The sequence below is a fragment of the Passer montanus genome, unplaced genomic scaffold, assembly GCF_014805655.1.
Source record: "Passer montanus isolate IOZ18808 unplaced genomic scaffold, ASM1480565v1 scaffold73, whole genome shotgun sequence".
Taxonomy (NCBI): Eukaryota; Metazoa; Chordata; class Aves; order Passeriformes; family Passeridae; genus Passer; species Passer montanus.
Window position 1 is genome coordinate 1,753,265 of NW_024372481.1, and position 20,607 is coordinate 1,773,871.

General features: G+C 58.4%; 2 protein-coding genes across 5 annotated transcripts; one reads left to right on the plus strand and one right to left on the minus strand.

The window, feature by feature from the left end:
• The first annotated feature begins 977 nt into the window (after positions 1–977).
• LOC120512431 (protein CutA homolog) lies at positions 978–11,104 on the plus strand. Its single transcript, XM_039730730.1, has 6 exons — positions 978–1,085; positions 4,565–4,713; positions 8,156–8,215; positions 9,852–9,897; positions 10,141–10,190; positions 10,637–11,104. Exons 1-6 carry the CDS (start codon positions 1,005–1,007, stop codon positions 10,737–10,739), a joined length of 489 nt encoding a protein of 162 aa, XP_039586664.1. The 5' UTR covers positions 978–1,004; the 3' UTR covers positions 10,740–11,104.
• Positions 11,105–12,075: 971 nt separating this feature from the next.
• Positions 12,076–20,058, minus strand: PHF19 (PHD finger protein 19). Of its 4 annotated transcripts, none has more exons than XM_039730541.1 (15): positions 19,396–20,058; positions 17,881–18,075; positions 17,534–17,615; positions 17,337–17,432; positions 17,146–17,246; positions 16,818–16,966; positions 16,485–16,580; positions 16,199–16,267; positions 15,794–15,914; positions 15,298–15,365; positions 15,038–15,208; positions 14,847–14,928; positions 14,566–14,651; positions 14,370–14,465; positions 12,076–14,083 (listed from the first exon to the last, which is right to left on the minus strand). In XM_039730541.1, exons 1-15 carry the CDS (start codon positions 19,891–19,893, stop codon positions 13,744–13,746), a joined length of 2,250 nt encoding a protein of 749 aa, XP_039586475.1. In that variant the 5' UTR covers positions 19,894–20,058; the 3' UTR covers positions 12,076–13,743. The 4 variants fall into 4 exon arrangements, with proteins under 4 accessions (XP_039586475.1, XP_039586477.1, XP_039586476.1 ...); XM_039730543.1 differs by having other exon boundaries at positions 19,400–20,045; XM_039730542.1 differs by having other exon boundaries at positions 19,164–19,485.
• Positions 20,059–20,607: the final 549 nt, after the last annotated feature.

A 20,607-nucleotide genomic window follows, 5' to 3' on the forward strand; every position in this document is an offset into this window, starting at 1 on the left:
CGCGGTCCCCTTAATAGATGGGCGTGGTCTCGGTAATAAAGAGGCGTGGTCCCTGTAATTAGGGGCGTGGTCCGGGTAATGAGGGGGTGTGGCCCCGGTAATGAGAGGGTGTGGCCCCGGTAATGAGGGGGCGTGGTCCGGTTAATGAGGAGGCGTGCCCCGGTAATGAGGGGGCGTGGTCCGGTTAATTAAGTAATGAGGGGGCGTGGTCGGTTAATTAAGGGGCGGGGTCCCGTCCGGGCCCTGGTCCCATGGCCATGGCGGTCTCCGTGCCCCGGGTGCGGGCAGCGGTCGGTGCCCGACCGTTCGGTGCCGGTTTTTGGCCAAACCGCGATGAACGGCGTTCGTCTGGCTCGGGACGGGACGGGCAGGCGCTGATCCCGGGCAGGGCAGGCGCTGATCCCGGGCAGGGCAGGCGCTGATCCCGGGCAGGAGCAGCCGCTGCTCGCGGGGAGGGGCAGGCGCTGATCCCGGGCAGGGCAGGCGCTGATCCCGGGCAGGGCAGGCGCTGATCCCGGGCAGGAGCAGCCGCTCCCGTCCCGGTGTCCGCCCGGAGCAGCTCCTGTGCCGCCCCCTCACCTCTTCAGGCTGAATTTTGTCACCTTTTACAAACAAACCGGTGCTGTCAGACAACTCCTCTAACTCTGTGCCTGCAGCTCGGCAAGGATTGCATCCCCAAATAAATGAGTGAGAGCTGGCAGGGAGTGAATTCCCCTGGCACACCACGGGGACAGACAGGGCGACAGCAAAGTGACACAAACAGTGTTCTGCCCCGCGTCCCTCGCAGGAGGTTTTGGGTACAAACACCACAACACTCAGCCCCTGCCCGGCGGTTTCTGCCCCAGAAGAAATGGGAGGAAATCACGTTTTTATAGACAGGGAAATGGAAGGAAAGGCGACAAATGGGGTCAGCACGTCCCGGGGCGGGGAGGAGGAGGAGGAGGAGCTGGAGCTGGAGCTGTCCGGGCAGCGCTGCCCGCTCGGGCACAGCAGGTGCAGGGGCCATGGAGGGGCTGAGCCAGCGCTGCCCGCTGCCCCCCGCTGCCCAGGGCTGCCCCCGGCCCGGCCGCGGCACCGCGCTGCTGGTGAGTGCGGCTGGGATGGACACGGGGATGGGCACGGGGATTGACATGGGATGGACACGGGATGGGCATGGGGATGGAGACGGGATGGACACGGGGATTGACATGGGATGGACACAGGGATGGACATGGGGATGGACAGAGGGATGGATGGACACACAGCTGGGATGGACACAGGGATGGACACAGGGATGGAGACGGGGATTGACATGGGATGGGAACGGGATGGGCACGGAGATGGGCATGGGGCTGGCTGGACACAGGACTGGACATGGGGATGGACAGAGGGATGGATGGACACAGGGATGGATGGACACGGGGATGGAGACGGGATGGACACGGGGATGGACAGAGGGATGGACAGACATGGGGATGGACATGGGGATGGACATGGGGATGGACATGGGGATGGACATGGGGATGGACAGAGGGATGGATGGGCACGCAGCTGGGATGGACACAGGAATGGACACAGGGTTGGGATGGACACAGTGGGATGGACACGGGGATGGACACAGGGATGGATGGACACAGGGATGGAGACGGGGATGGACAGAGGGATGGATGGGCACGCAGCTGGGATGGACACAGGAATGGACACAGGGTTGGGATGAACACAGGAATGGACACGGGGATGGGATGGATACGGGCTGGCTGGACACAGGGATGGATGGACACAGGGATGAGATGGACACAGGGATGGGATGGACACAGGAATGGACACAGGGTTGGGATGGACACCAGGATGGGATGGACACAGGGTTGGGATGGACACAGGAATGCACACAGGGATGGGATGGACATGGGATGGACGGACACAGGGATGGGATGGACACAGGGATGGGATGGACACAGGGATGGGATGGGGAGGCAGGACGTGGGACACTCCCCGGGGAGCACAACAGACACCAAGCCACGCCAAGCAACCATGGCAATACCTGTGTGTACCTCTGGTAGCCAACCTCTCCCCACCCCCATCGTGCAGGGGGGGTGCACTCCCTGCATCTGCTGGCAGAGAAACAAATTCTCAAGGTCACACAGGGATGGGATGGACATGGGATGGACGGACACAGGGATGGGATGGACACAGGGATGGGATGGACACAAGGATGGGATGGACACAGGAATGGACACAGGGTTGGGATGAACACAGGAATGGACACGGGGATGGGATGGATACGGGCTGGCTGGACACAGGGATGGATGGACACAGGGATGGACACAGGGATGGGATGGACACAGGGATGGGATGGACACAGGGATGGGATGGACACAGGGATGGGATGGACACAGGGATGGGATGGGGAGGCAGGACGTGGGACACTCCCCGGGGAGCACAACAGACACCAAGCCACGCCAAGCAACCATGGCAATACCTGTGTGTACCTCTGGTAGCCAACCTCTCCCCACCCCCATCGTGCACATCCCCACACCATCCCTGCATCTGCTGGCAGAGAAACAAATTTTCAAGGTTTTTTTTACACTCAGCATCGCCACAAGTTGTGCTCAGGTGGTGTTGTTCGGTTGGGGTTTTTTAACAGAATCTCATCAAAACTAGGCAAAAAGTCCTGGCATGGTGATTCTAAACCTAAAGGTGTTTTTAGTTCACCAAAGCCACCAGAGGTGTTGCAGGAATCTGAGTCTCTCTGCACTAAACTGGCATTTTGCTGCTCGGTGCTTTTCAGTGGAGTTCTTAAATCCTCACAGGGGTGTTTGCAGTTTTGTTAATTTCAGTATTTTGGCAATCATGAGTTTAATTGGTTTATCGGGCAGGAATCCTGATGTTACACTCTTCTTTTGCACCGTTCCTTGGCAAATACAATTATTCTAGAAAAAAAATGGGGGGGAATCTTTCTTTTCATAAAAAAAGTGGGGGAAAACACCAGAAAAAAACAAGGTAGTGTTCATGTTTGTACTAATATTCAATCACAAATGATCCTGGGGATTTCCTCATCACATGCACGTACATCTTCCAAGAAGATTAATGATCAGCAGGCTGAACAGGTTGGATGTTTGTTTTTCTCCCTGAGCAAGGAGCATGATTACGTTTTAATCTGGAAAAATAGGTACACCAGCACATCTCTGTTTGGCTTGTAACTCTCTGAGTAGCTTCTGGGATTTGTTGTGTTATGTTTGCTAAATGGCTTAGTGGGAAAAAAGGAGCACAGAAGGAGCTCTAAAAATGATGATGAGAAGTCTGGTGGTAACAAAGAATATTTCCTCAAATGGACTGGGAAAGAGGAGACAAGCAATACAGCACATCAGTCATCTTCCAAATGGGAAGGAGCTCCTGGATTTGTGGTGACAAGAGAGATTTTTAATTCAATTAAAAAAAAAAAAAAGAAAGAAAGAAAGGGAAAAAAAGAGGAGAGATTTCTACATTAGTGCTGTTGTGGCAGGTTTTTCAGAGGACAAAGGAGGGTGGAAATAAGGGGGAAAAGGAATATATTCTTAGCATTTTTTAAAATCACTGCAGCTGAATCAGGGCCAGATGCTGTTTATGTCAAAACCAAAACAAAAGACAAAGGGAAGGCGCCGCAGTCCAGGGTGGCACCGTCCTTCAGCTGCTCCTCAGCACCCCAAATTAACCTCCCCACTCCCACAGCATCCCTGCTGGGGTGAGGATGAATTTTTGGGAGGCTGTTGGTGGCACGAGAGCACGGAGATCAGTGCAGGGGCTGCCAGGAGCAGCAGCTCCTGCTCAGCAAACCCCACTTGTTGGTGCTGCTCTGCAGAGCCGGGGCTGTGCACACTGAGATCCCTGTGCCCCACAGGATCCTGATGCACTGTTTCCAGCAGCAGATAGTTCAGACAGATGAATTTAAACCTGCCTGAGGTCAGGCTGTGAGGCTGGAGCGTGGCTGAGGGGGCTGCAGAGGGCTGTGGCAGAGGAGAGGAACCTGACAGGGCAGGATGGGGATTCCCCAGCTCCTGGCACCAAATCTGTTTGCCATGGACAAATCCCTGACATCCTGCTCCTCCCCTGCCCACATCCCCAGGGAGCAGAGGGTGCTGTGCCCCATTTCCAGAGGGATGGACCCATGGACACAGCTCCCCCCTGGCACACAGCTGAAGGATGGCTGCAGATGTGCCCTGAGTGAGAGACCTGCTGGTGTGGGAACCATTCCCTTCTTGCTCTTTTTTTGCACTAGAAACCAAGACGTTCCATGTCTCACCTCCTTATTCTCCTGCAGAAAGCCAGTCCTGGCTGCTGTGGCTGGGTGGTGGGGTCTGGAACCCTCATTAATCTGGGGGTGACCTCCCACGGTGGAGGCCTGGGCTGATACAGCCTCAAAATGCCCCTCTCCTGCCCTGAGCACGAATTGGCCCTTTTGGAGGGCAATGAATGCCCCTAGGAGCAGGTTCTCACCCTAATTTAATTTAACTGGTTCTGCAATGCTGAGAGAAGGCTGGAAGTGCCCCTCAAGCACAGACAATGCAAACGCTGCTTCACCTCCACCACCCCCGGTGTTCTCTCCGAGGTGCTGACGCTGCTGGTGCTCCTGTACCCGCTGCTCCGGGGCCTGGCTCTGCAGCTGCACGGGGCTCTCAGCGGCTCCTACGTGCCAGGGACACACTCCATGGCCTTCATCAGCTGTCCCAACGAGCACGTCGCCAGGGACATCGCCAGGTACAGCCACATCACCCGTGCCTGCCTGCCTGGGGAGGCTGGAGCAGAGCTGAGCGTCTCCTTGTCCCTCTGCCTTTGCAGTGCTGGCTCAGCAGCCCAGGGAAGCTGTGGCTGCTCCATCCCTGGAAGTGTTTGAGGACAGGTTGGACACTGGGGCTTGGAGCAACCTGGGATAAGGGAAGGTGTCCCTGCCATGGCAGGGTGCAGTGACATGAGATTTAAAGTGCCTCCCAACCCAAACCATTCTTAAGGGAAGGTGTCCCTGCCAGGGCAGGGTGCAGTGGCATGAGATTTAAAGTGCCTCCCAACCCAAACCATTCTGGGTTTCTCTTCCTTCTCTTCTTTCTCTTCTCTCTCTTCCTTCTATTATTTCTCTTCTTTCTATTATTTCTCTTCTTTCTTCTTTCTCTTCTCTCTTTTCCTTCTCTTATTTCTCTTCTTTCTCTTCTTTCTTTTCTTTCTCTTCTCTCTCTTCTTTCTCCTCTTTCTCTTCTTTCTCTTCTTTCTCTTCTCTCACTTCTTTCTTTTCTTTCTCTTCTGTCTCTTCTTTCTCTTCTTTCTCTTCTCTCTCTTCTTTCTCCTCTTTCTCTTCTTTCTCTTCTTTCTCTTCTCTCTCTTCTTTCTCCTCTTTCTCTTCTTTCTCTTCTTTCTTTTCTTTCTCTTCTGTCTCTTCTTTCTCTTCTGTCTCTTCTTTCTCTTCTTTCTCTTCTTTCTCTTCTTTCCTATCTGCAGGGTTGCCTGAGCACTGCATAATTCTTTCTGAAGTTTAAGTCCCTTACACTCAGTAGTTTTACTTTCCAATAAGAATCTATATATGCAGATAGAGATGGTGCTGATAGTATGGGAAAATACTCTGCTGACTTCTCTGAGCAGTTTCAAGTCCTCTGCAGTGTGATACAATTTAACCTGGTGTTATTGTGAGACCTGATTGAACCTGGAACCAATTCTAGCTTGTGCTGTAGCACAGAAATAAGAAGTAATTACTCCTACATTCTGTGATACCCCAGTAATGCTCCTTTCCACTGACTGTATCACAAGCCCTTGCCAAGAGCTGCTCTGTCCCAAGGAAAGCTGACATTTGCCTCTGAAGTCAAGGGCATGGTAACAGCAAGAAATTCTCAATGTATTTCACTGCCTTGCATTTTCAAGACCCACTTTCATGACCCTGAATTTCTGGGTTCTCAGGTGGGTTAAGCTCCAGCCTGGTGGTCTCTGATCTGCCACAGTCTTTATTCCTCTCTAGAACAGCACAGACAACAGAATGCCAGGAGGGATATTTATAGAGAGAGACAAAGCACAGTGCTTTGACATGAAAATAAAGGAAAAAGGGTCCACAACAAACACTTCTGAGGTACCACTCTGCTCACCAGGCAAACTTCAGGGAGTGAGGGCTTTTCCCTGATTTTTTCTTTCTTCTCCTTTAATATATGAGATACTTTGTGTGATATTTTGCATGCAGAGTTCTTTTCACACGTCTGTCAGTCCCTGACTCAATGGATGGTCTGTTCAAAGAACTGAACCCGTGTTGACTGGGGAGGTGTTTATGATGGACCGTGAAGTTTCCTGCAACACCTCCTGCGCTGTTTTCCTGCTGCCAAAACCCCTCCATCTCCAGCAAAGGGCTCCCAGCCATGCTCAGGAACTGACAGGCTGCTGAAAGGGAGTTTGTGTCACCTTAAATACTGCAACTGTAAGAAGAAATTCAAATAGAATTATGTCTGCACTGCCCGATGTCTCCTAAAAAAAAAAAAAGGAGCAACTGTACCTGGTGAAAAGAGCCTCAGTTCCTGAAAATGCCTCATCTTAACAGCTCTGCAAATGCTTTCCACTTTGTCTCTCATCTTGCAGGGAAGGGAGAGGAGATAAATCGCTCCCCCTTGCAGAGATATGTGTACTCTGGTTGTGGTTTTACTGGTGCAGTAATTATTCCTTTGTTCTGGAACTGGGAGCAGTGAGCTCTGGTTGCAGGGGATGACACAGGGCTTCTACACTCATTTTCCCCCACTCCTTTTCCTGTGTTTATTCTTCCTTTGCACTGCTCAGTGGAGCCCTCACTCAGATGAATCAGTCTGCAAGGAAATTTTCCACTGGTTTGAGGAAAAGGGGTTCAAGCTTTGGGAAAGCAGAAGAATTCAGCATCTCAAGACCTTCCTGCCTGTCCTGGGAGGAGCTGACCCCCTTGGCTGAGTGCTGTGGCCACTGCACCTCACCCAACTTGCCCAGCACTCCACCAGCCCCCACTGATGTTTTAGATTTGTGTTTATCATTTTCTTTGCTTTTCTGGTTATTAATATTTCATCTGTCTCACATCAGGGCAAAGAAACACACAATTAAGTACCCGACCCAAAGCTATCATGTATTATGCAGACATTTTCCACAGCTCACATTCAGCTTCTTACAGTGTTCTCTGCTCCCCTGGTGACCTCTTGTTGCTGCTCATCTTGCTGGGACAAAGTTCAGGATCTCAGGATCTCAGTTTATTGGGACAGAGCACTGAAATCAAAAAGTTCCTGTGCTGAAGGAACTTGCAAGTTGCAGGCAGCAAATCCAGACTGATTTGTGCCATGTGTGACACGACAGGCACAGCAGGGGTGGCTCTGCTCGTGCTGCTGCACTTTGTTGCTCTAAAGATTAACTCAAGATGCTCCAGGAGCATTAAATGCCTGGAACTGCCTGCACATGGTGAGAGCAAACAAGCCTGAGCCTCCTGGGGTGCTCTTCCTCTCCAGCCACGGTCCCCCCAAGTGCTGGAGCAAACCAAAGGTGGGGTCACTGGTGCCCGGCCTGGAGGGACAGCTGCCACCTCTGTGAGAAGGGCCAGACACTGCTCTGGTCACCAAACACAACATTTGCCCCCTTTTCTTCTAAAAATCCTCCCTGAGATTGGTTCGGTGCTCTGGAATCTCTGAAGCTCACTTCTTCCTGAGCAGCTCTGCAGTAACAAACCACCCCACAACTCACGGAGGCAGCCCGAGGGAAGGAATCTATCTGGGCTTCAGATTTCTGGGATATTTTGGGTCGAAAAATCTTGATGTTTTTCATTTAACAAGATGCACTTTTAGGCTGCTATGGGAGGAAAGGACACAGTTGGACAGTGGCAGATAAACCCCCTCCTGTCCATCCCAGGCTGGGTTTTTGTGGTCCCACATTTCAGTCCCTGCCCTGGTGACCCCACAGCCAGAGGGGCAGGAGCAACCCCCAAACTCCCTCCTCAGCACAGGAGGGTCCCAGATCCCTGCCAGGACTGCCTGATCTGAAGTATCTCCAGCCGAAGTTCACCTTTGCTTCTGTTTTCTCGGGGTAATAAATAACTCAAAATTCAGTGTCTCCAATGTCAAAGCAGCTGCTGCCCGTCCTGAGGATGTCCCCAGGGCTGGGGTGGGCACTGAGCTGGGCTGGCACTGAGCTGGGCTGGCACTGAGTGCCCTCCTCTCTCCCCCAGGGCCATCATGGACAAGAGACTGGCTGCCTACGTGAACATCCTGCCCAAGAGCTCAGCCTTGTGAGTAGTGCTGGATGTCCCCCAGGGGAGGAGCAAACCTGGGCTCTGCAGGAGGGAGGGAGGGAGGCCATGGACACAGGCCGTGGTTCCAGAAGGCTGCTGGGTGTGTTTGTTGTTGCAGATGGTGGGGATGAGTCTCACTGTGCTCCGACTGCCCGTGGGGCTCGTTCATTTATTGGTTCCTTGGTGACACAGACATCCAGCAATTTAGGGTTTATGGTCCTGAGGATGTGGTGCCTGTTATTAGAGACTGTAAAAAGCAGCCAAATAGGGAGCAGAAAAGGCCTTTGCAACATGAAGCAGCTTTTTCAGGCAGGAAGAACAGCAGGTTTGACCTTGGAACAGGCCCAGCCCTGCTCTGCAGGTGTCCTCAGCCGTCCACGCAAAGGAACTGCACTTGTTGGAGGGGTTCAAGAGCAAAGCCCCAAAACAGCTTTTCCACAGAAACACCCTGACAGAAGTGAGGAGCACATCCCACCCCAGCTTCCCTCAGGAGGGCATCCCACAGTGCACCCCCATATCCCACCTGAGGGCAAACCCAGTAATGCCCTTTTCCCCCTTGTGAGTTCCTACAAACGCAAAGAGCCAGAGCAGAGCTCCTTGTCCCCCATGTCCTACAAACGCAAAGAGCCAGAGCACAGCTCCTTGTCCACCATGTCCTACAAAGCCAAAGAGCCAGAGCAGAGCTCCTTATTGATCATGTCCTACAAATGCAAAGAGGCAGAGCAGAGCTCCTTTTCCATGATGTCCTACAAACCCAAAGAGGCAGAGCAGAGCTCCTTGTCCCCCATGTCCTACAAAGCCAAAGAGCCAGAGCAGAGCTCCTTTTCCATGATGTCCTACAAAGCCAAAGAGCCAGAGCAGAGCTCCTTGTCCCCCATGTCCTACAAAGCCAAAGAGGCAGAGCAGAGCTCCTTTTCCATGATGTCCTACAAAGGCAAAGAGGCAGAGCAGAGCTCCTTGTCCCCCATGTCCTACAAAGCCAAAGAGACAGAGCAGAGCTCCTTGTCCCCCATGTCCTACAAACCCAAAGAGGCAGAGCAGAGCTCCTTTTCCATGATGTCCTACAAAGCCAAAGAGGCAGAGCAGAGCTCCTTGTCCACCATGTCCTACAAAGCCAAAGAGACAGAGCAGAGCTCTCCTGCTCAGCTCCAGCTGGATCCTGCTCGTGCCCTGCTCCGAGACACGGCGACGCCTCTGAGCCCTCCCCGCAGGAGCCCTGCAGGCAGATGAGATCAGGACAGCTCCTGGCAGCGGAAATGTTTTGAAAGGTCACATCTGACTCATGAGAAGTGCAGCTCCTCTCCTGCAGGGAGAGAGAGGAAGAAAGCTCAGCCTCCCAGCCAAGGTCCCTGCAGGCAGTGTCCCCCAGGCACTGCTCAGAGCCACCACCACCCCAGCCCAGCAAATCTGCCCTGCCAGTCCCCCGGGGCAAATTCTCTGGAGGAGGCTCCTCTCCATAAAGCTGGGGTGCTCACTCATGTGCTCGGCAGTTTTGGGGCCAGCAATGCTCCTCGAGGCACTTTGGAAAGAAATGGCCACTTGCAAAAAGCACCAAGCAGGGAAAGTAACCTGGAGGGTTGGTATGGCTGCAGCAGAGCTGGGTTTGTTGATGCTGCTTTTCTTTTAAATCCAGGTATTTCTGGAAAGGGGAACTGGAAGAATCCACTGAAATACTGCTGGTAAGTGATCATTCATACATCACAAGAATCCCTGTTGCAAACGGCCCTGGCTGAAAGGAGCTGCAGGGAGGTTTGGGGAAGGTGGCACCGACCTGCTGGGTTTGGGATCATCCCCGGGGAGGAGCCCTGGAGGAGCTCCTGTCACACCCCTGGCCGTGCTGGGCGGGCAGTGGAACTGGATCAGGATCCCTCCATCCCTTCACATCTCCCCTGGGGTTTGTTCTGGTTTTTTACTCTCCACAGCTGGTGAAAACAAGGACGTCCAAAATAGGGGAATTGTCCAACTACGTCAGGTGAGGCTCTGGCTCCACAGGAGCACTGGGTGTCCCACCCAAGGTAGGCTGTCACCTCCTGCTCCAGCTTTGGGGTTCCTTGAGCCCCATCCCAGCCATGGGGAGGTTAAGTGCTCCTGCTGTATCTTCCAAGCCAGAAAAACCCAGAGATGGCATCAGCAAAAAGGAAAAGCTGGCAGAAATATCAGCTGCTGGGCTTCAGCCAGCCCTCCGAGCTGCGTTTGAGGGATTCTCCTCCTCACAGGTTATCCCTGACAGGATTTCCTGCAGCTCCCGAGGGGGGAGCGCTCTCAGCTTGGGGCCAGGCCCCCGGCAGTGTGCGGCAAACCCCAAACTCAAAGCCGAATTCCCAGGTGGCAGAAAGGAGCCGCGGCTGCTTTGAAGTGCGGGAGGGCTTCCTGCGGGGCTGGGCTGACGCTGCCGCTCCGCGCCTGTTTCCACTTCAGATCCATCCATCCCTTTGAAATCCCCGAGGTCATCAGCCTGCCCATTGAGCGAGGAAACCCTGCCTACCTCAGATGGATCGAGGAGAGCGTCCCGCGGGACTGACGGGCGCAAGGCGCTGCTCATTTCTGGGGAGCTGGGGAGGGGCTGCCAGCACCGAAAGCTGTGCAGGAATACCCGGAGATGTCCCTGTCAGGATGCTCGGGGTGCCTCGGGCTGTCAGCAGCGAATTCCAGCCGGGAGCCGTGGCCGGGCAGCCCCTGCGGTGCCGGGTGTCCCCACAGCTCTGCGGAGCCCTGCCTGGCCCCAGGCGCTGCCAGCATCCTGCCCCGGCCGGGACCGCAGGGTGCGCCCGGGCACCGCCTCCCCGGGCGGCTCAGCCCTGCGGAGCCCGGGGAAGCAGCGAAGCCCAAAAAACCCAGCAAAGCCCGAAAAACCCCAGCAAAACCCAGCAAAACCCAGCAAAGCCCAAAAAACCCAGCAAAGCCCAAAAAACCCCAGCAAAGCCCAGCAAAGCCCAAAAAAACCCTAGCAAAACCCAGCAAAGCCCCAAAAACCCAGCAAAGTCCAAAAAAACCCCAGCAAAGCCCAGCAAAGCCCAAAAAACCCCAGCAAAGACCAGCAAAACTCAGCAAAGCCCAAAAAACCCAGCAAAGCCCAGCAAAGCCCAGCAAAGCCCAGCAAAGCCCAGCAAAACCCAGCAAAGCCCAAAAAAACCCTAGCAAAACCCAGCAAAGCCCCAAAAACCCAGCAAAGTCCAAAAAAACCCCAGCAAAGCCCAGCAAAGCCCAAAAAAACCCAGCAAAGCCCAGCAAAGCCCAGCAAAGCCCAGCAAAGCCCAATAAACCCCAGCAAAGCCCAGCAAAACCCAGCAAAGCCCAGCAAAGCCCAATAAACCCCAGCAAATCCCAGCAAAGCCCAAAAAAGCCCAGCAAAACCCAGAAAAGCCCAAAAAAACCCCTAGCAAAACCCAGCAAAGCCCCAAAAACCCAGCAAAGCCCAAAAAAAGCCCAGCAAAGCCCAGCAAAGCCCAGCAGGATTTAGCTCTCCCTGGCACTGAGAGCTGGGATGAGCTGGGCACAGCCAGGGCCATGCAGGGAGCCCAGGTGCCAGCAGGAGCATGGCACTGCCCTGGCACTGCGTACCCCAACCTGAGCTGTGCTTTCTGCCTGGGCCAAGCTGAACTTTGTGAAAGGATCCTCGTGTTAATGGTGTCTGGGACATAACTCAGGGAACATCTTTGGGTTATTTTTGTGACTGGGAGGGGAATAAACAGGAGTTTCTTAGCTGGGCAGGTGTCGTGGTCACAGCTGGGCAGAGGAAAGGGCTGTCCTGGGCTTGCACACCTCACCTGGCACACAACACAACCCAGCAGCACCAGCTGCCCCGTGCTGGGCACTGGGCATCCCAACCCAAAAATCCTCACACCACAAAGAAACAGTGACCTTGAAAAAAACCCCACTTTTTAATTGTACATCAGACATATTAATTACAACTTGGGTATAACGAGAGGTGCTTACAAGCAGCAACCTGAACTCAGAAATCAGAAGGTGCACAGAGTTGTTATAATCTCTATTACAGCGAATGCAAAATATACTCTGCAACAAAAATACTTTTAAAGGCTCCACATTCAATTCTCTGCAAGAAGCCAGGAGAGGAGGAGAGGGGACAGAGAGGGGGCAGAGAGGAGCCAGGGCCAGATCCTGTGGGTGCTCCCACAGGCATAACCCTCCTCAGCCCTGGCACAGCTCTTGGCAGCCCCTTGGAGGGCTCCATAGGCACTAAGAAAGGGAAATATTTGAAGGGATCCTTCAAGGACAAAGCTAAGGCAGGACAGGAGGTTCTCCAGCTGCTGGAGAACAGCTGCCAGGGGTGGGGGCACCTGGCAGCCCCTCTCCCAGAAGGACAGGGACACTGCTCTGGATGAGCTGAGGTCCCACGAGCACAGGTAGGACAGGACAGGCTCTGCTGATGGACTGGACCCCACAGCCCTCCCTCCATCCCATGGGACAGCCATGGGGGAGAGGTGAGGAGGACATTAAAAATATCTCTCTGTCTCTCTAAAGGATAAAAATCCAACACATCTATCTGATACCGGAATCTTTTTTAAAAAGCCAACTGCTCTGCTCCTGCCCAAGCTGGCAGTATTGCTTTGTTAAAGCAGGGGCTGCTCCTCCTCTGCTGCAGACAAATCAAGCCCAGTGCTCACAAACATCAGCACTGTGAGAGAGACACAGCCAGGAGGTCACAGGGATGGCCACAGGGGTGGCCACAGGGACCCCAGCACAGCCCCTGCCCTCCTCAGCCTTTTTTTTGGTTTGTCTGCTGGTTTGGCACATTTGGGATGAAGATTCCTGTAGAAACAAAGGCCTTGGGCTCCAGTCTGTGCAGTGCCCATGGTGGTTTTAAGGCAAAGGAGGATTTTTTGGACGATCTCTTCCAAGATCATGATTGTCAGAAGAGGGGAATGAAGCTGGTGCAGCACCACACGCAGTCCAGGTTGTGGGGTGAGGGCACATCTGCCCCATGGCTGCAGCAGCCACACGTGGGCTGGTTCTGGAGCATCTTCCTCTCACATAAAGCAAACCACATTCCTTTAATGAATGGATTCAGGCTGAGGTGACAACCCCGAGGGCTGTCCCCATTTCCCACGGGCACAGGGACGAGCTCCGAGAGCCCAGGGGTGAGGAGGGGTTGGTGTTTTGGCAGCAGCAGCCCCTCGAGGCTGCTCAGTCAGGCTGTGCCAGGCTGTGCCAGGCACAGGCCGAGGTCCCTCTGTGTGAGCAGGGTGTGGGGTGCCCCCAAACATCTGCTCCAGCTGTGCCAGGGGGACCCTTCTGGAAGGGCCAGACCCCCTCACTGCTCTGAGCAGGAGGGCACGGCTGGGCCACGCTCTGCATAAACACAGCCAAGGGACTAAAAATCGTTAACATTAAAAAAATAAAGAATGTCAGGGCTTCAGGTTTCATTCCTGGGCAGCCGTGCCCGCTGGGCGCTGCCTCCACGGCCGGGAGGAGGGACCAGCACCTCTCCTGCGCCTCACGGGCTGCCCCGGCAGCCCGATCTCCTCCGCTCCGGCTCCGGGAGAGGTCTCGGGGCTGGCGGGGGCTCAGTACGGGGTGGTGCCTTCCCACTCCACCAGGTACTGCACCTTGCCCTCCAGCGTCACCCGCCGTGCCAGCACCTGGTACTTCTCCCCGCACACCAGCCGGCCCGCGGCCCCGAAGTAGCTGCTGATGGAGGACTTGAGGTGGGACAGCGAGGAGTCGTCCTCGCTGATGCTCTCGAAGGTGTGGCTGTCGATGGCGTCCTCGGGGCCGGCGGCAGGCTCGCTGCCCTCGGGGGTGGCGGCGGCCGGGCGCCCGCCCAGCTCGGCCCCTCTCCTCTTGGCCCCCGAGGCGTAGGCTGGCACTGCCAGCTTGCGCTTGCGGCTGCCCACGGTCCTGCGGCTGCCGGGGAGGGCACAGGGCAGCGCTGAGGGCAGCACACAAAAGGTGCAACCCCCCCGCCCACCGGGCTGGCTGCTGGAGGGAGCTGGGAATTTGGGGGAGCCCAGCAAGGATTGATGGTTCTGATCCTGCACCCCCGGCAAGTGCCACTCTGGGACCCCCAGCACGTTTTGGGGCAAGGGCAGGAAAAGCTCCCCAGGGTGGGAAAAGAGGGGAGATACAGGTCCTCACCCCCCGGCCATGCCACCAGGACCCCTCCAAAGGGGGCAAGGGGCACAGTCCTCACCTGGACTCGTAGGAGAGGCTCGTGGTGGCCGAGCCCGAGGTGCTGGTGGCATCTGTGGAGTCCACGTCCGACAGGAAAGTCTGTCCCGAGCTGGCACTGTGGATGGGGTGGCATGGGACAGGCTGGGATGCAGCACGGCCCCCAGCCTGGCACAAGCAGCACCCTGCCCCCCCAGCCCTGGCCGGGCTGCACGGACCTTTTCAGGCTCTGGATCTCATCCAGAGTGAAGTCAAAGATGCTGGCCAGGTGGTGGTTGGTGCTCCAGGCCGAGGTGAAGTCACTCTGTCACAAAAACAAGCTCACTCCCCCCTGCCTGGCACAGGGGGGTGCCCACACCCCGCCGCTGGCACCCTGGGAAGCGGCCTGGGCGAGCGACACTTCCCAAAGGCAGGGGCAGGACTCTCCCCGGGGAGCGGGGCAGGGCTGCGGGCAGGAGCAGGGCTGGGCAGCGCCGGGAGGACAGGGAGAGGCACTCACGCTGGGAATGGCATCCTCCAGCAGGAACTTGGCCCTCTTGCGCCGCGCTCGCTTCTGCTGCTGCAGCTGCCGCGGCAGGAGGCTGCAAACAGGGCGTGAGCAGGGGGGCACGGGCAGGGGGCTGCTGCTGCTGCTGCTGCTGCTGCTGCTGCTGCTGCTGCTGCTGCTGCGGGGTGCCCGGGGCCGCTCACCTGTCCTTATGGGCGTATTTGCTTTTCCCCCGCTTCTTCAGCTCGCAGCAGCCGCTCTCGGCCTCGCCGGGGGCTTTCTCCGGCAGCACCTTGCTGGGGGGGTTCGGGGGGACGCGGATCCGCAGGCGGAAGATGCATTTCTTCTTTTTGATCTCCTTCCCACACAGAAACCTGGGCGCAGAGGGGAGGGGGCAGCGCTCAGGGGGCTGGCACGGGAGCATCCCGCATCCCACCGTGCCTCCATCCCCCCCGGCTCTCACCTGCTCTTGTAGCTGTTGAGGGCGTTGAGGAGGTGGGGGCCGCGCTCGGAGATCGGGGTGCCCGTGAGCTGCGGGACAGGCCAGGCAGGGCTCAGTGCCCGCTCTGGTTATGCAAAATCCAAACAGACGGGGGAACCCGAACTCCGGCTTTCGGCTCCTGCCCGGGGCCGGGAGGGAGGGAGGGAGGAAGGAAGGGAGAGGAAGGGAGAGGGTCCCCTTGGGAGGGAGGGAGGGAGCCAAGGCCCGGGTCTGGCTCCTGGGGGAGCCGCCCCGTCCTGCCCCGGGGACAGGGACACCACGCCTTGCTGTGAGCGCTTCTCCCAGCTCTACTCCCGCTGGGAAAGGTGTCAGGTCTGACACTCCAACGAGGAAAATCCCAGCAGAGGAAGGGGATTAAGCTCCTCTGGAGCAGGAGCTGCCATGCTGAGTGCTGCACAAGCACTGGGTGACATTTCTCACTCCCATGGCTGCTCTCCAGCCCAAGGTGTGTTTGTACCTTCCCAAGCTGCAGAGGGTCCCAGTGGTGGTTCACAAAGGCCAGGATCTCCTCGAAGTCAAAGTATTTCTTCTTGCTCTGCACACCCAGGTTGTAGAGGGCGAGATGGACGATGTCCACCCTGCAGCAAAGAGGGGCACGAGGTCAGCAGCCCTGGCAGGATGGTGCCACCACCATGTCCTCTTCTACCAGGGCCACTACAGCTCCCAGTCCTCCCAAACCTTCCCACACCTCACAGGGGAAACAGCCCAGCCCAGAGGTGTATCCCAGCGGATGCCACAGCCAGGACAGCATCCCTTGAGCTTTGGGGAGAGGTGGGACACTGCCTGCAGCTGAGCGCTTGCAGGGAGCAGCCAGCCCAGTGTCCCTGGGCACATCCCAAAGGAGGCACAGCCCAATTCTCACCATCTCAGGGGCAGGCGCTTGATGTACTCTGGTCCCTGGTTGCACACAGAGCAGAAAAACACATAGAACCTGGAAAACACCAGGGAAGTGCTGGGAGTGAGGATCATCCCACAGCCATGCAGGGCCCAGCCGTGGGCCGGGTGGGGCAGCACCAACAGTGACAGCGAGGCCAGGAGGAGCGGGGCTCTGTGGGACAGGGCCACCCGATCCATGGCGGTGTCAGTGGATCAGGGACACAGCTGGGATGTGCCCGTGGTCCCCCCAGAGCCAGCCCGGGGCGCCGTACCGGTCTCCGAACATCATGGGGTCGCTGAGGCACTGGGTGCAGGCCTCGTGGAACCACTGCCGGCAGCCGTGGCACTGCAGCATCTTCAGGTACCACCTGGGCGGGGACACAACGGTGACAGTGAGGGCAAACACTGCCCCAGACCCCTCCAAACACAGACCCCCAGCCAGGGGGAGGAACTGTCCCTAGCTGGTGTTTCTGTGCAAACACAGACCCAGATGGCAGAGGCAGCAAAGCTGTTTGACCCCTGCAAAGCTGGGATCAAACATCCCTGCCCTGACCCCTTGTCCCTTTTCCCCACAGAGCCACAGGTGGCACATGGGCTGTCCTTACTCGCCGGGGCCCCCGCAGTAGCAGTAGCACTGCTGCTGGTTGGTGCGGTGTGGGGAGTCCCACTCCAGCAGCTCGGGGTTGTAGGACAGCACCATCTTCACGGCCTGCAGCGTCCTGGCAATGGCTCCTTTCTTCAGGGCACCCCCTTTCTGTGGGAAAGACAGGCCGGGGCAGTCCTGCCCCTCTGTGCAGGGACGGGGGGCACACGGAGCCGGGAGCGGGGCAGCGAGACAGGCCGGGCTCAGCAGGGCCGCCCTGGGACCCCGTCCTGCCCCTCTGTGCAGGGACGGGGGGCACACGGAGCCGGGAGCGGGGCAGCCCCACTCACCCGCACGGCCAGGGCGAAAATGCAGCGGCGGCAGAACCACGGCGTCCCCAGCGGGCCCTCGCCGCCGCTCGCCACCGGGATGTGGCACTGCTGGTGGTACCCTGCGGGAGTGCCCGGCATCAGCGCCGCGGGGCCGGGCCAGCCTCGGCCGGGCTGGGCACGGCACGCCCGGGGCTCACACCCGCACTCACCCAGCCCGCACTTGCCGCAGATGAGGATCTCGTTCCTGGGGCCCGACTTCTTCCCCAGGCAGATGCTGCACTTGGGCTCCTCGCCCGGGACGCCGGCTGCGGGACCAGGGTGACAGAGGTGGCACAGCCATGTCCCCGTGCTGCCGGGAAGGGTCCCACGGCACGGCAGCGGGGAAGGGGGCTGGGGCAGCACTCACCATGCTGGATGTCCTTCCAGAGCACCCAGTACTTGGAGTTATCCTCAAACGTGACGAGGCAGCTCTGCTTGGAGCCGCTCACCTGCCAGAGGAGAGCAGGAGGAACAGTTGTGGGTCAGCTCCCATTCCCAGCACCTCCATGCTTTCCTTGGGGCCTGATCCCGTCTCCCGGGGCTGCGGGCACTCAGGTTTGGAGTGTGACACCCCGGGGCAAGATGCCAGCCCGAAATGCCCGGCTGACCAAGGGCACACTGCAGCCCAGGCCAGCACCCGCTGAGCCGGGGAACGGCACCGCTGGCAGCAGCACCTCCTCGGGTTCTCCCGTTCCCCGGGGGCGCCCACGTTACCCTCTTGATCTTGCCGAGGTAGTAGAGCCCGTCTGTCCAGCGGCACAGCACGTACTGCCCCTCGCTCAGCCTGACCATCAGCTCGCGGCAGCCGCTGCCCCTCCGCGCCGCGCCCGCTGCCGGCTGGACGCGCCCCGCGGCCGCGTACACATCCCGGATCAGCGGGGTCAGCTCCGTGCCCTCCATCAGCACAGCCTGCGGGGGACACACGCGCTGTCACCTGTCCCCTGTCCCCTCGGCACGGCACGGCGAGGTACCGGCCGGGCGCAGCATCCCTGAGCGCGCTGCCTGCCAGGGCCGAGGCTGGAGGCGGGTCAGCCCCAGCAGGGCTCAGGACACTGCAAAGCAGAGCCGGTGAGACGCTTCCTTTCCACGAAATCCAGGGAGCAGCCGGAATCTTTGCTGCCGGTGGACAAGAGGGGATTAACCCCCGACAGGCTCCCACAGCACCGGGACGCGCCACAGCTCCGCGTGGTTCGGTTTTGGGAAGGGGCACACAAGAAATAAAAGCTTTAAAATGCACTGTGATTTCAAAATCACGATTTCCGCGCAGTTTTGCGGGCTCCCAAACCACCGGGACTGCTGCAGGAGCAGGGATGTGCCAGCACCACCCACAGCGAGCGAACCCAGGCGGCCAAATGTCACCGCCACGAGGTTTGGGGTGCAGCAGGCAAAGAAACCGCGCACAGCAGAGCCGCGATCCCGAAGGACACCACGGAAGCCACTGGAAAGGGACTTTTCTCCCCTTGGCGCTCCCGTCACGGCCACACATGTGGCCTCACGGCACCACGCGTGTCCCGGCGCCACGCGAGCCCGCTCTGCCCGGCCCTGCCATCCATGAGGATCTCCCGCTCCCCGAGAGCCCCGGGATGGGAACAGCGATCCCGTTCCCGGCAGAGCCCGGAGCCCACGACCCGCGCCCCATCCCGGCAGCGGCGCTGGCCGGGTCCCCGCGTGGGAGCGCGTCCGAGCGCGGCGGCAGCTCCGCTCCGCGCCGCGGGGCTCCCGCGGGTCCCCGCGCTTCCCTCCGCCCCCGCCGCTCCCTTCTTGCAGTTCCGCGGCCCCGGAGCTCCTGCCGCGCTCCCCCCGGCCCCGCGGACACGTGCGGGAGCGCCCACGCCCAGAGCCCAGAGCCCAGGGCCCGGCCGGGTCCCCGCGCCCCGGTGGCACCCCCCGCGCTCCCGCCGGCATTGACGTCCCGGTTATGCAATTAGCGGGGCCGCCCCCGCCGCCTCCCACGGGTCCGGTCCCGCCGCGGCGCAGCGCATCCCCGCGGCACCCACCGGCACCGCATGGCACGGCGCGGCACGGCACGGAGCGGACCGGACCGGACTGGCACCGACCCACTGGCGTGACACCGAGCGACCGGCGTGGATTGGCATCGATAGGAGCCGAGCGGAGCGGAGCGGGGCGCATCCCGGCTCAGCACATCCCGGCTTGGCCCGGCCCGGTGCTCCGGAGAGCGCGGGCGGCATCCCCGGGGCCGGGCCGGGGCACGCAGGGTCGGCCACGCACCCACCGGCCGTGGAGAGGCACCGTCGCCCTCTGGCACACGCGGGACGTCCCCGCCTGTCCCCTCCGAGCCGTGGCTTCCCCCGGTGGCCCGGGTGGGGGGCGGGCAGGGGGTGGGATGCGGGCAGTGCCTGCGCTGCATTGTCCCGAGAGGGAACGACCTGTGCTCGCCGGGATTCCTGGAAGCGGGAGCAGCCTCTCAGCCTTTCTCTGAATCTCACAGAGAAAAATCAATCGCTGTAAAAACCGCTTTCGGTCGGTGCCAAGAAGAAATCTGCAGGATTCGCTGTTTGTTGGAAAGCGACCCTGGAAAAGCAATGTTTTCCAGGCTGCTCGGGCCATAGGAGAGCTGATTCCCGGCGCCGGGTCTGGGCCAAGCGCGAGCAGGATCCGCACAGGCTTTTCCTGTCCGTGATGGATGCAGCCCCGGGAGCTGGGGCTCGGACGTGTCACAAAACTGGAGCTGAGCCTCCCTTTCAACACCCGCCACTCGGGAATCATTTATTTAATCAAACCGTTAATAAAACTGGTATCAGAGCGCTCCCCGTGATGCTGCACCTGCGGAAGGCACGGGAAAGGCGATTCCCCGAGCACGGCCGCGCTGCCGCTCCCTGCGCGGGGCTGCGTGAGAAAAACCGCGTGTGCCAAGTGTGCCACGCCGTGCCGTGCCGTGCCGTGCCCCTAAGGAGCCCCAGCTCCCCATGAGTCACACCGGGATAAGTGTGAGTCACTCGCGACTAAAATAACCCCTGCCCGCAGCCCCGGGAGGAACCCGCTCCCCGTCCGTGCCTCGGGGCACGGAATGCCAGGGGCTGCTGCAGTCCCGGGACAGCGATCCCGTGCCAGCCTGTCCCCGAGGGCACCGCGGGAGCAGCGCCCTCCTCCCGGCCCCGCGGCTGGTGCTGGCAGCGCTGCTTGCTCGCCGCAGGAATGCGGATGGTGTGACACGGAAATCGAAGGCTGGATGGAGCTCCCCGGGGCTGTGCGCAGGGAGAGCCCGACTGGAACCCTTCCACACGGAGGGAGAGCACGGCAGCATCGCGTTGGGACAAAAGTCTCCGACAAAAGAAAAAAAACCACCCCAGAATTTGAGATGTATCCTGTATTTTCAATCCGGAATCAAGCAACATAATTACAGCAACATAAACCAGATTTAACTCTGGTTTCTTTGCAGGTGCTTCTGTCACAGCATCCAGCAAGCCTGGCCTCAGATTG

What these genes read in the sequence shown, in the direction of transcription:
- PHF19 (XM_039730541.1), bottom strand. Translation starts at nt 19,893, where the DNA reads ATGATTCCCGAGTGGCGGGTGTTGAAAGGGAGGCTCAGCTCCAGTTTT. An exon ending in ACCCTCTGCAGCTTGGGAAG is followed by an intron (nt 15,366 to 15,793) that starts GTACAAACACAC and finishes CCTGTCCCGCAG; the next exon opens with CTCACGGGCACCCCGATCTC. An exon ending in GAGATCCAGAGCCTGAAAAG is followed by an intron (nt 14,466 to 14,565) that starts GTCCGTGCAGCC and finishes CCCCATCCACAG; the next exon opens with TGCCAGCTCGGGACAGACTT.
- LOC120512431 (XM_039730730.1), top strand. Translation starts at nt 1,005, where the DNA reads ATGGAGGGGCTGAGCCAGCGCTGCCCGCTGCCCCCCGCTGCCCAGGGC. An exon ending in GTCGCCAGGGACATCGCCAG is followed by an intron (nt 4,714 to 8,155) that starts GTACAGCCACAT and finishes TCTCTCCCCCAG; the next exon opens with GGCCATCATGGACAAGAGAC. An exon ending in GAATTGTCCAACTACGTCAG is followed by an intron (nt 10,191 to 10,636) that starts GTGAGGCTCTGG and finishes TTTCCACTTCAG; the next exon opens with ATCCATCCATCCCTTTGAAA.